This window comes from Sinocyclocheilus grahami, unplaced genomic scaffold, assembly GCF_001515645.1.
Source record: "Sinocyclocheilus grahami isolate Dianchi unplaced genomic scaffold, SAMN03320097.WGS_v1.1 scaffold22.1, whole genome shotgun sequence".
Taxonomy (NCBI): domain Eukaryota; kingdom Metazoa; phylum Chordata; class Actinopteri; order Cypriniformes; family Cyprinidae; genus Sinocyclocheilus; species Sinocyclocheilus grahami.
This window is the reverse complement of record NW_015505201.1, coordinates 2582058-2595244: the sequence shown is the minus strand read 5'-3', so window position 1 is coordinate 2595244 and position 13187 is coordinate 2582058. Positions and strand designations below refer to the sequence as shown.

General features: G+C 38.2%; 2 protein-coding genes across 2 annotated transcripts in view; one reads left to right on the top strand and one right to left on the bottom strand.

Moving 5' to 3' along the window:
* The first annotated feature begins 331 nt into the window (after positions 1 to 331).
* Positions 332 to 11073, top strand: LOC107559931 (telomere repeats-binding bouquet formation protein 1-like). The gene is made up of 19 exons (XM_016243963.1): positions 332 to 482; positions 603 to 731; positions 856 to 916; positions 1677 to 1774; positions 1922 to 2050; positions 2128 to 2280; positions 2360 to 2491; positions 3870 to 3995; positions 4330 to 4445; positions 4898 to 5113; positions 5269 to 5561; positions 5903 to 5967; positions 6113 to 6208; positions 6370 to 6630; positions 7042 to 7083; positions 8577 to 8618; positions 9003 to 9073; positions 9385 to 9552; positions 10231 to 11073. Exons 1-19 carry the CDS (start codon positions 332 to 334, stop codon positions 10276 to 10278), a joined length of 2397 nt encoding a protein of 798 aa, XP_016099449.1. The 3' UTR covers positions 10279 to 11073.
* Positions 11074 to 11124: 51 nt separating this feature from the next.
* Positions 11125 to 13187, bottom strand: part of LOC107560082 (uncharacterized) — a 3884-nt gene continuing 1821 nt past the window's right edge. The window contains exon 2 of the mRNA XM_016244136.1: positions 11125 to 12408. Coding sequence (XP_016099622.1) covers positions 11720 to 12400 — 681 coding nt within the window. The 5' untranslated portion in view covers positions 12401 to 12408 and the 3' untranslated portion in view covers positions 11125 to 11719. The remainder of the gene's footprint in view (positions 12409 to 13187) is intronic.

Here is a 13187-nt window from a genome sequence, read left to right as displayed (position 1 = left end):
CCCTTTAAGTGGAAACATAACATTTATTAATATTATATTGTGTTTTATTGCACAATACCCATCTGTTGTACAGATCCAAGTACATATTTTGCTTTCCAAGCTAAAGAACTTAACAGTCTTCACGTTTGCAGCTACCAAGACAGATTTGCGTCTGTTACTGGAATGTCTGAAATACCAGATGAAATGGCCTGGATCACAGAAACAAGCTCTTCTAACTATCATCTCAATCTGCAAACAGAACGGTCTGATTTACAGCTCAGAACATACTCATTTGACACTCTCATACAAACCTACAAATATTGAGCTTTAATGACCCTTTTGATTGTCTTTAATGATTTTTCTTTGTGTATTAGGTCAGTATGTGGAGTTCTTCAGAGAGATTGGAGGAATTTCCTTCATCTATAACCTGTCAAAGTCCAGCACTTTCTCTCAGGTTAAAGAGACTGCTCTATTTACACTTGCATCCTTGGCTGAATTACATGGTGTGTATGCAGTTTACGTTATATATGCATGTGTATATGTGTGTGCTTTTATAATTGTGTTGTTAAATAGTTAATATTTGAAATTTAACTTTTGACTATATACATATTCTTTCTTTGCAGAGAGCTGTAAACAGTCACTGTGCAGAGAAGAGACGTTTCGTGACTTAGCGCAGCATCTGGAACAGAAAATGCCTCTGACGGAAAAAAGAGTAGCGGTGTACATGCTGTCTGTATTGGTTGCCAACAACAGTAAGGTTTACCATAAAACTTAAGTCCAATGAGACCATTCCTGTGCTTATACTGTGGTTTTCAGAGTGGGGGGGACAGATTGGCAATTCACAAACAATTTGTGTATGTATGTTTTCTGTTCCAGGATCTGGACAGACTCTCGCTAAGACTTCCAGGTGTATCGAAACCTTGCTCAATTTGTTCAGGTACACACATTAAGTTTAGTTTGTTCAGGTATGCATAGTTATCTGCCTTTATTTTTATTCTTTAAAACAAGGCTGTAAGGGATAGACTACAGTGTTTAATTAATAGATCACATACTTTTCAAAACTCTTCTTTCAAAACTGTTTTATGGAGAAAATGTATTTTCTAAAATCATCTTTAATGGAAATTACTGGCTATTTGCTTGCAGAAAATTCTGTCATTAGTTGTTCTGTATGACTTTTTTCTTCTGTGTGATATTACTTAAGAATGTTTAAACTTTTTCTCCATATAATAAAAACTTCTTGGGCAATATTGGACCCCAATGACTTTCACTGTACATGGCCAAAAAATAAAATTTTGAAAAATATTTTCTGTGTTCCACAGAAGATAGAAAGTCATACTGGTTTGGAACGACACAATGAAAAGCACATTTCGCACAAAAAATGCTAGTAAATTTCACAAACAGTTACAAAGAAACGGCAAGTATTAAATTAAATGAGATTTTGAAGTAGAAAAACTGATATAGAATTTTCTTGTAAAACCTACAACAGACAATATCCTGGATAAATGAAAACATTTCCAAACAAAACATGATATGCTCCCCTACTTGGTGCAGAAGGGGAACATTTCAAACTCTGTCTGGTGTTTTGTTGAAGTGAATCACAGAAATCCGGATAAACATCTGGAAATTCACTTAAACACTCCCACTTGCTCAACAGAACCAGATTTCAGTTTATTTTCTTTTTTTATGCCACTTTTCAGGCATAGTTTTCCAGATCTTAACGCATCTTATGAGCAGCTGCAGTTGTGGGCCACTGTGTCTAGTGCTCTCTGTGGCTCTGTCAACAACCCTCAAAATGGTATGGTTATGTTCTCCATCCCTTCTCTACCCTTTTACCATCACTAAACCCTATACGTTTGTTCAGAATGAGATTGAGAGACACATTTGTATTTCCACACATGCAAATAAACACTTGAAAAATCTTCCAATGCATTGTTTTTGACAGAGGAGAATCAGAATGCATGCACGTATGTGTTTCCCCTGATGAAGACCTGGCTGCAGGAAGTGGCATTGCCCAGGGCAGAGCTGGCTCAGCCTATATGCTCGTTTATTGGCATGACTGTTGCAAACAATCGTGAGCACAAACAACATAAGAACAAACTAACATATAATGCCACATTGTGTGCTCTCATGTTAATATGTGCTTTTCAGCTTGTGCACAGGAGTATTTTGTGTCAGTGGGAGGCCTGGATTCACTCTCAGACAGTCTTACCAGAGTGTTGTCTCAGTCAGCACACAGTGCTCCTGCTTGTAAGATGGCTACAGTAATCACTAAAACACTCTCTGCCTGCATCTCTAACAATGGTAAGACACATGCACACACACCCCAGGAGAACTACTTGATTGTATTGGATTCTCCATTTCTTTTGTCTTCCTGTTTCAGAGCAGTTAGTATCTTCTTTTTCAAAGTTGAGGGTCATTCCAGGGCTGTTGTGTCTGTTGTCCAGCCCAAACCTTGACCCACAAGACCAGCTCGCAGTGGTTTTGATGATTGGACACCTCACGGATGCCTGTGGTGAGTTTGTGGGTACAAGATGTTAGTAAAATGACATTTGCACTACAGATGATTAAGTAAGCTCTAGATTCAAATTCCTGCTACTTATTTTTATCATTCTCATTGATTTTCTGCTATTTAGCCCAATGCACTTAAAGGGGTCATATGATGCTTTTTTAAAGATCATTATTTTGTGTATTTGGTGTAACAGAATATGTTGACATGCTTTAATGTTCAAAAAACACATTATTTTTCAAATACTGTACATTATTGTAAGTCCTCTATGCCCCGCCTCTCTCAAACGCTTCGTTTTCTACAAAGTCCCTCCTTCCGACAAGCGCAGTCTGCTCTGATTGACCAGCTGACCCAGTGCATTGTGATTGGCCGAACCCCGCAAGCACTCGTCGGAAATGTAACGCCCCTTACCATAATCGCGAGCTTCATCTTTCAAAATAAATGTCAAGACAGAGCCCGATAGGGGAACAGAGTCACGTGACAGACAGTGATGAAGCTGGTATGTGTCTGCAGTACACAAGCAACGGTTAAGACAGCTGACTCCACTGTGATGTGTCTCGCTCTCTCTCTCTCTCTCGCTCGCGCGCGCACGCACACACACACACCCAATGCGCAAAACTCCGCATTTAAACAGTCAATAGCAAGTACTTAAACTAATAACAAAACAGTAGCTGATTCTGAATTACCTAGCAAAGTCAGAATTACCTCCTCTCCTAGGTTCACGAAACAGTCGTCCATAAAATGCATTGCTGTTCTGTTGTAAGTAATCTTAAAGATTCCTAAATGCATCTACTTCCGGAAGGCCAAATAAAGTGCTTTTGCTTTCACCTAGAAACACACAGCGTCTCCCTGACATGCTGCTTCAACACTAACTGCGGTTACTGAAACCACGCCGCCTTTCTTTGCGTGAGCATTTGGGCGGCATTATGCAAATATTTCCACATAGTGAGGTAGACATGTGGGGGCGTGTTAGAACGAGCCGTTTTAGGGGGGCGTGGCAGAGTCTTAACTTTGATAAAGAATATCTCTTTGGTTTTGAGACTTTAGTCTTTGCAACTTCAGGGATCTTATCTATGCACAATCAGCTTGTAACACTCCAAAGAAATAGGAAAACTTGAAATCGCATCATATGACCCCTTTAAGCTACAGGTTCCATTCAAATTTTGTATTGTAGATAATTTAATAAATGTGATGTTTAAAGAGATTTAAAATATTATACTAAATTAAAATCCAGTTGGTCTTCTTTCTTACATAAGTATAATTTCATGCATCTGTTTCACCACATATGGCTTGTTTTGCTGCCTTTCAAGCACTGGTGTTTCCTTTGGGAAATGCATATCTTGTATATTATTGTAATTAGTCTGTATGTTCTCTGTCTGTGCAGTAGAGCATCAGTCTCAGTTGTTGTCGGCAGGAGGTTTGCCTATTATGATTTCACTGCTCACTGAAGCTAGTGATGAAGAGGTTAGAAAGGCAGCCATGTTCGTACTGCACACCTGCAAGAGAATTAGTGAGTTACGTATTTTTATATGTACATAATCACATTACATGGTTATAGTAGCATGCAGAAATTATTGCAAAAGCGTCTTTGGCAGGAAACAAAGGTCACAGTGCAATAAGTAGCGACAAACCTTTTTCTTGATATAAAAATGCAAATACATTTCTTCATGAAAAAGCCTGAAAATAAAAGATTTATTCAGGACAGTACTAGTCTATATGCTATTAAATTCAAGTGCACCACATCACAGAACTTAGTAACCACACCCTTCCTTTAATGTCCTGTTTCTAATAAACTGACACTTTGGCACATGAGGATTTGAGATTTATTTTACTTCTCCACCCAGCTGAATCACTAGGCACAGGCATGTCAACTATGGATCTAAAGGAGGAGAGTGACATGGAGAGTCACTGGCGGTCTGCTAAAGAAATCCTTCAGAGAATTCAGCTCCTGGAGAAAAAGGTGTTTCTGTTTGTGAATGTATATTATGATATTATGATTTGTATAGTATATTATTTTAGGGTGTTTTCACACTAGCACTTTTGGTGCGCACCCGGGTTTGATTGAAGTCAGTTCGGTTCGTTTGGATGATGTGAACGCTGTCTTCCGATCTCGGGTGCACACCCGCGAACCATAACCGAGTTCCCTAAAAAAGGGTGGTCTGGATTACGGTTCATGTGAACTCCGGTACGGTTTGCTGCTGATGTGAACGCAGTCGTACCAAATCGCTGAAGTGAATGTCTATTAATGATGTATTATTTTATAAAAATGTGTTTGTGTGTGTGTGTTTCACTCACTTTCCTCACGAGCGTGACTGATGCTCTGCAAGCAGTGAGCTGTGTGTCTCATTTCTGTTCGCCTCTCTTCTGCACCCTCTTACATTTATTAGCCTAATTTTGTATTTTGATTTTCAGATTGGTGTGAAACTGTGGGAAAAAGACACTGAAATCCAGCAGAGCAGCAATCAGAGGTCGACCTCATCTGTGGAATGTAATGAGGCATGGTGGGAGGGTTCTGTGATGCGAAAGGTCAAAGGTTACTATCGAGTATGTGGGGAGCTACACACAACCCCTGCAGAAACTCTAGAACGACCAATCACAAATGAAATACCGTACAACAAAGAGAACTCGGTGAGAATGACATGTAAACACATTAACAGATAGTAATGTGTAAATGTTAAGCATTCTGCATCAGTTTATAGCCGTTTCTACAACAGAGAGTATGTTTGTGTTAATTGATATAACTGGTGTAAACATAACATTGTTAGTTTTGTGTTTGTAAGTAGCAGTGTGTCAGCACTGAAGAGTGTTTGAATCCTGCCCAAGTCACTCACTTCAAAGACCCTAGCTGCAAAAAGGGCAACGAGAGAGAGCATGAACTAATGAGAGAGAATGAGAGGAATATTGAGAGGAGTGACAACCAGAAGGGAGATATGAAAAAGAGAGACATGGAGAGCAAAATGCAGTCTGAAAGAGTGGCAAAGAGATTAAAGATGATGAATCTAGACTCAGATGATGATGGCAACAAACTTCTACAGCACTGCAGCACGCCAATAGGGGGCAGCAGAGATACACAGGGGTAAACATTAATCATAAATTAATGTTTTGCTTTTACAGTTTGCTAGATAAACACACTGTTTAAATACATGTAATTTGGTGAATAAAGAGTTCAAATGAATGTCTTTCAAAAATATATAGTACACTTGTGGCCAGAAAATTTACATAAATAGATTTTTTGTTGGAAGAAGTTATTCTTGCTTTTCTTATACCTAGTTGTTTTATTCAGGATTAGAATGTTCACATTAAATCCAGATACACGTAATTCATTTCATGTCAATGACTTTTCAAGACAGAGTCAGTAAATTTTTCCCCTCGAGGGAGTGACATTTCTCTCTCCGTTTTATTTTTCTTGGGTTTCAGCCCAGATATTTTCAGACATCCTGATCCCATGAAGAGAAACCAGTGCACACACACTCGCTCTGATGGTAAATCCTACTAAAACATGCTCGCTTTGTGCTAAGTCACAGAAAACCCTTTGATTTCTCTTCACCTACAACATTTTTATTAGTAATCAAGTTCTTTGCTGTTCATTTGAAGTTTTAGATCATGAATTTGTGCTGTTGTTTTCAGATGAGATGTCTCTGTGCTCTGAGCTGTTAGACAGAGAAATTAACAGGTTTCTGAAGCCGGCCTCTGCCTCTAAACCCAGAGGTCTACGCTGTGCAGGTGTGTGTCAGTATAAATACACACAAACAAACCACATTAGATAATAAAAGCAATACTGCCACTTTCTGTTTTTTTTTCAGTACTCTCGTTGTTCTTTTTGTCTTGCATGTTCTTTGTCTCCATGCTGTCATGTGCACACACGCACCTTTTCCACCTCTCAGGTTGTGTGAAACATATGAATGAGATGGACAGTCGTTCATATGGCGCTGTGTTGCGTAGCTGCAGGTTTCAGTGTGACTTTCACCTGGTGCTACGAGAGGCTGAGGATCGATTTAGGAGAAGCCAGCAGTTAAAGAGGACTAGCCACACTCTAACACACACTCACATCCACACACATGACAAAAACAGAAAGAGCACTAGTGAGAATACAGAGAGGAGCAAGAGGGGAAAACACATGCTGAGTCACCAACCATCAGACAGATGTAAGAGACAGCGTCCACACATGGTCTTTCACAGTGTCTTTGGGAGTGTTGAAGAATTGCTCCGACCTCAAATGTTTTGAAAGTAGCTTTGATAGAACAAGGCCTGGAGAACCAAACACACCCTCATGATTTACATTTATTCATTTAGCAGATGATTTCATCCAAAGCAACAATGCATGTTGGGAAGTCTGACGATCCGTTTATATTCTATTTTATACAAAATCTGTTCAGATAGATGATTAAAATACAAACAGTATGTGACAAATGGTCTGTGGAATCGAGATGCAATTTAATGATATATTATATCCCAGTTATTGCATAGAAGTATGCAAATCTTCACATGCTATATTTGCAATTTTAGTGCATTTGGTGCTTCTTTCCTGTTCTCTAATTCTCTGTTTCATTCTCCAGGTGTTAGTCTTACACCCCTGAGAAGACCGAGAGAAATATACAGTAAGAGAAATGTTCTTTCCTTTTCAGGACAAAAGAGAACTGTAGCTCTCCGGTGTGTTTCAGTTTAGAGGTGAGGGGGGAGGTAACATTCATAATGTCTGTGCCACTATAAACATCTGCAAACTGCCCCATACATTTGATAAATGGTGCATATTCGTGCAAAGAGCCAGGTTATATTATTGAATAAGGTAGTTGTGTAACACAAGACTCATCTGTGCTTTTGACTTTTGTCTATGTTGCTGAAATGTCTTTCCATCTTTGCTCTCAGCTTTTTCCTTTTGTCCTCCCTTTTTTCCCCTCAGTCTCACTCATTCCATTCCCTCTATTGCCGAGTTGTGGTCTCTGAGTGCTGTTCAGTTGTTCCGATGTGGCTTTTTTTCCTGTAACCTCAAGACTTACTCACTGAACTTTTTAGAGATGTTCTCACTATAATTGTCATGTAAAGGGTAATGCAGTGTCATCCAGTCATTATCCATAATCAAACCTGGAAAGGGTGATCAGGAACCCAATCATAAGATTTTTATTTTACATTTTTACTAGTCAAAATATGGCACTAATAAGCAATTCTAATTGGTGCTAATGTAAAAGTAGCAATTTATAGTTTAGCAGCCATTATATGTTACTGCTAAGTTCTGCAATTGACCAAACAAAATGAAGAATAACTCTATGATGATCTTAATGGATAATTTACATTTTCGAATTGTATTATTTGTTTTTAATTATTTCATTTAAACTGTAAAATATAATTATTTTGTATTGTTTTTAACTTGTATTTTATTACTTTATAGATATCTTAATGCCTGGATGAAACGAGTAAATGATAAAGATTGGTGTGTGTTGTTAGAGAAAGAATGATTGGAGCATATGTGTAGGGAAGATGGGTAGATTATAGTTCCCTGTGGGTTCTGACCTCTAGTCATTGACCTGCTGCTATGAAGACTAGTCTGTTCTCTATCTCTACCCCACAACAAAGTCATTAGGACTGAGGATATGTCCAGACTCAAGCACACACACTGTTTCACTTTAACAAGATCAGTGTGTTCCAGTCTACCAATACACACGTTCACATACTGCATTTGCATCCATACATGCACACACAGGTTTTTGTTCCTTGGTGGAACAATGTGACTGTATTGTACTGTGTATGACCAAACACACCCTCATGATTTACATTTATTCCTTTAGCAAATGCTTGAATCCAAAGCAACAATGTATATATGGAAAGTGTTGGGAATTTACATACAAAGTCTGATGATCTGTTTTTATTCTATTTTATATGAACTCTATTCAGTTAGATGATTAAAATACAAACAGTATGTGACAAAAGGTCTGTGGAATTGAGATGCAATTGTATGGTGTATTATGTCCCAGTTATTGCATAGAAATATCTAAAAGCCTCTTTTATCTTTAACAACAGGATATTTTCACATGGCATTTTTAGTGCATTTGGTGTGTCTTTTCTGCTCTCTAATTCTCAGTGTTTCTCTCTCCAGGTGTTAGGCTCACACCCCTGAGAAGACGGAGAGAAATATACAGTAAGAGACATGTTCTTTCCCTTAACATTCATAATGTCTGTGCCACAATAAACATCTGTAAACTACACCATACATTTGATAAAAGCTGCGTATGCATGCAAAGAACCCGGTTATAGGAATGTCGTTCACGCTGAGAGGAATGTTCTGCTGTAGTCGTGCTAAAGAACAGTGAGTATTTGTTCAGCAGGATACTAGTACAGGGTTCAGTACTGTGTGTGCAGTTTCACAGACTGCCCACTAAATCATTCTAAAGATCAATAAACCCCCTGCTGCCTGTGCAAGTCTCACTATTTGTATTGCTGTTACCAGCACGGACACATTTTGTGTGGTTTGGTTCATTAATTCCACTTCCTCCTCTATTTTTCTCTTTTCATTTTCTCTCAGGCCAAGGCATAAAAAAGAACATGGATCACAGCCGTCTCAAGAAAACTTCAGAAGAGTGTCTCCCAAAAAATGTATGGTACTGTTAGTATTAGGTGAATTATAGACCATGATTTCACACTAACTTAACTTGTATTGAACCTGGAACATTTTTATTGCACAGGCAGTCATCCAATGTCCAGGTTTATTACATTCTGAGCATAATCAAAGAAAACGCAAATGTAAAATCCATTAACTTGCTCTTCCTCTGAAACAATTCACATTGACTTTAAAGATAAACTTACTATGAACCGTTCATATTTGTGCACTCATATGCATAATGCATATCATCTTTAGTCCCCATTTTTATCTAAATGTGTGAATTCGTGAAGGTTTTCTGCTTTAGTCTTCAGGCAGACACAGAGAGAGGCGGAACTTTTCTGCTGATGAGTTGCAGTACCTCAAATTTGGTGTGAAGAGGTTTGGCCATTCCTGGAACTCTATCCTCTGGACGTATCCCTTCCAGCCCGGACGCACCAATGTAGACCTGGCCAAGAAGTACCAACACATGCAGGTATGACATGACCAACAGTGATGAACATCCATTTTCTGAATACTGTAACTTGTCTGTAAATTTAACAAAGGCTGTCAAAACATTCACTTAATATTTTACATCACAATCACTCTATGCTTCCACCAAGATGTACATTACAGTGGTGCTAAATTTCACAATTTAATAATAGAATTCATATAGAAAACAAGTCATTAACTGTTTTTACTGTATTTCTGATCAAATAAATGCAGACTTGTTGAGCATAAGAGACTTTCAAAAACATAAAAAAATCTTACTGACCCCAAACTGTGAAAATAATTTTTTTATGAGGTGCTCCCATGTACTGATTGAAAGTGAATAGTAATGATTAAATAAACCGACATTAGACTCCCAGTGAAAGAATGATCTCACTAAGAGGAAATGCTAAAGAAACTGGCCTCTTTGGAATGTTGCCGTCGCACTGTTGCATACCACAATCTGTTCTTCTGGTTGTAACAACATGACAAACATGATATGGCTCGATGAGATCTAGAGGCCATCAGATGTTAGTTATATTGCTGTGCCAGTACCTTCATGGCTGTGGTGTGATCTAGCCTGTATTGTGAAAGAAGAGCACATATCATATTTTTGCTTCCTGTTTCATTTCCCCAGTACTGCTCGTCCAGAATCTTGATTGCGTTTTCGCTCTTTTACTGACAGAAAGCTAAAGCACGAGGTGTGGATCTATCTGGGGCAGGAGACGAATAAAACATCACCAGTTTAACTCATTTACAGCCAGCCGTATTTGTTGAGTTATGTATTGTATATTTTTGTTACTGGATTTTAGAGTTTTGCCCTTATTTTGCTGTACAACAAGGTGATGTGTTAGAAAATAACTTTATTTGCACTAAAGAGAAAAGTAAAAAATATTTAGTTTTAAATGTTGATATATTTTCTACCCAACGTAAGATATGGGTATCACAGTTACCTGTTTATTTGTTTTTTGTCAGATCCACTTTATTTGCATGGGAGTCCATACTGTATGTATATTTGAATAAAGTTTACTTGTTGTGCAACAGTAGATTCCCTAGAGCTATGTCATCTAAATTTATTCCTCTTATGGCTGAAGTACACAAAGCTCTGTTATACAAGGATAATGAGGCATGGCATTTCCTTGAGATTCCAGCAAACGGAAGCAGCTTAAAATTTCATCAAAAACTTTTCTACATGTTCAGCACTGAATACTCAGTTGAAAGAGGTTTGTTTATAATAAAACCAAAGTTTCTTGGGAAAAGAGCCAAAAAAGTTAACCTCAAAAAAAAATTTGTCCCATGAGACCTCTTTTCTCTGGAAAGAATGTTGCCCCTCTCCCCAGAAGCTTCGCTGAGAAAATTGAGGGAGATTGTGCATGTTATCTTCCCAGGAAACTCCCATGTATTGGGATTGTTCATATACTTCTGTGTTGACTTTTATTTCTAACACCAGAGGCATTGCGGTAATGTTGAATCAAGCTATTTTCACATATTGATGTTTTGCTCAGATGTTTGAGAAGATACTGTAGGAATGCATACCACAAACAATATTTGATTAAATACAAATCAAGGAACAATGTTATTGTGATGTGTTACATTCTTTATTTTCCTTTACTACAATCATTGTTTTAATGTACATTCTTTTTCTCTTCCCCAATGGGAGACCGAACGGTTCATACACAATCACCAAGAGCTTGGAAGAAAATAGACCATCGAGAAAAGATACCACACAGCTAGTTTGCTGCTTGTCAATGGATTGGTAGGCTTGAGGAATGTTCATTAGATATCTGAGGTGGCTGGTTTTACATGTCACTTTCATCTATTTCATGACAGGGTTGTGTAAAACTCAGAATTAAAGAACTGGCTCTATTGACTAATATTAACCTTCAAACATCAAAGCTTTTTTAACTGTGGTTCAGACTTTCAAATAAGATGCCGTCAAGCCAATATTTCTGATAAGAAGTTTAAATTCTTTGAACTTCAATTCATTTTAATTCTAATGAATTCTGCATCCAGTTTGCTACCTCAATTCAATTCTGAATGAGAAACAACCCTGTTTCATGACTACATCCTCAGGAAAAAAAAACATGTTCATTAATTTCTTGAATATTGTTACGACATAATTGCACGTAATGGTCTTCCAGCCACTGCTGTTTTTTAGAGGCGAGTGTAGTGGTTTATATAAGGTCGACTGCGTCAACTGCATTCTGTCCCATATCTTCCAAAGTGAATGATGGATCTGAGTTAGGGATTGTAAATTCATGGGTCAGTTTACAGTCCAGGAGGTCCACTGAGGGTGTCTCCACCTTATCAAGACATTCCAGCAAATCCTTGTTCTCAGCTGGTGCAGGACTGCTAATTTTGTCTTCACCCATCTCACTGGTCATGGTTTCACTCACCATAGTGACTCCAGAAATGAGGGCTTCTGAGAGTGGAGATTTCAGCAGGTCATCCAAGAGGCTGGGTTCTTGGAGAACATCAGAATCAGCGAGATCTACAACAGGTTCAGACTTCTGTTCAGGTTCAGGTTTCTTCTCAATCAGGCTGACGGATGCCAATGCGGACTCCACTGCTTCAATACCTTTGTTTACAACATCTTCCACCGGTGCAGCAATCTGTTCAGTGACTGCGTTGACCGTTTCTCCTACAGCTTGTGTAAGGCTCTGCAGAACACTGCTTGAAGAGCCAGGCTCACCGATGGTCTTTACTTCTGCAGGCATGCTCTCTTCTTGAATCTCACCTTCAGAAGATTTCTGCTCTGCATTTTCAGCCACAGGTGAGCCCTCTTGTACAGCTGGACCTACTGTCTCTGCTCCTATCCCTGCTTCACTCTTCTTCCGACTGAGCTTTGCTCCCATTCTGCCCCCTTGCAATAGAGAGATACATCAGTTATAAAAGCCAACTCACACAAACAACTATTTTTATGTAGCTATACAACATTAGTCTAGTTTCTACAATACTAGGAGAACAAAGTAAGCGGTTGCCTAACCCTAACCCTAACCCGGCCAAGAACAGAATTTTCATGGTGAAGGTCTCCGACTATAAACTGGACTACAGATATTGTAGAAACAGTCTACAGATACAGACTACTGTTTTGGAAACAGTATAAAACATCACATAATGGAAAGGAAGGCCACGTGAAGTTGCTTTAGCAGGAATGACAAAAAATACAAATTACCAAAAAGAAAACTTATACTTCTCAGCTTAATCAAGAGTTGTTAGTCACAATTTGAGAAAGTTATTAACATGTAGGCATCATGGTCAGGGTGTTTTGCATATATTTATGTAAAACATCGCCAGTGGAACATGTAGAACAAAAACAACTGAATTAGTCTACCTATATATATATATATATATATATATATATATATATATATATATAAGGAAAAACAGTATGTTGGATAAAAGTCTGTTATGATGCTGAAATTTGGGAAGCAGCATGGTTGAAATTTTCAGATATCTGAACATGTTCTTTTGTGGTTTTATTGGCCACTAAATAGAGAAGAGAAACAAGCACACTGATAGATATGAACAGCTTCCATTGGCATTCATGTAAATAAAAGCAAAAACAGCTATTTTTATTAAGCATACTCTGGAAATTAAATGGGAAAAAAACCCTTCTCATTATTTGACCGATATTAATTA

Coding starts and splice junctions, on each gene's coding strand:
- LOC107559931 (XM_016243963.1), top strand. CDS start 332: ATGATTTTTCTTTGTGTATTAGGTCAGTATGTGGAGTTCTTCAGAGAG. Junction 6,209..6,369: donor CAGAGGTCTACGCTGTGCAG/GTGTGTGTCAGT, acceptor TCCACCTCTCAG/GTTGTGTGAAACATATGAAT. Junction 8,619..9,002: donor AAGACGGAGAGAAATATACA/GTAAGAGACATG, acceptor ATTTTCTCTCAG/GCCAAGGCATAAAAAAGAAC.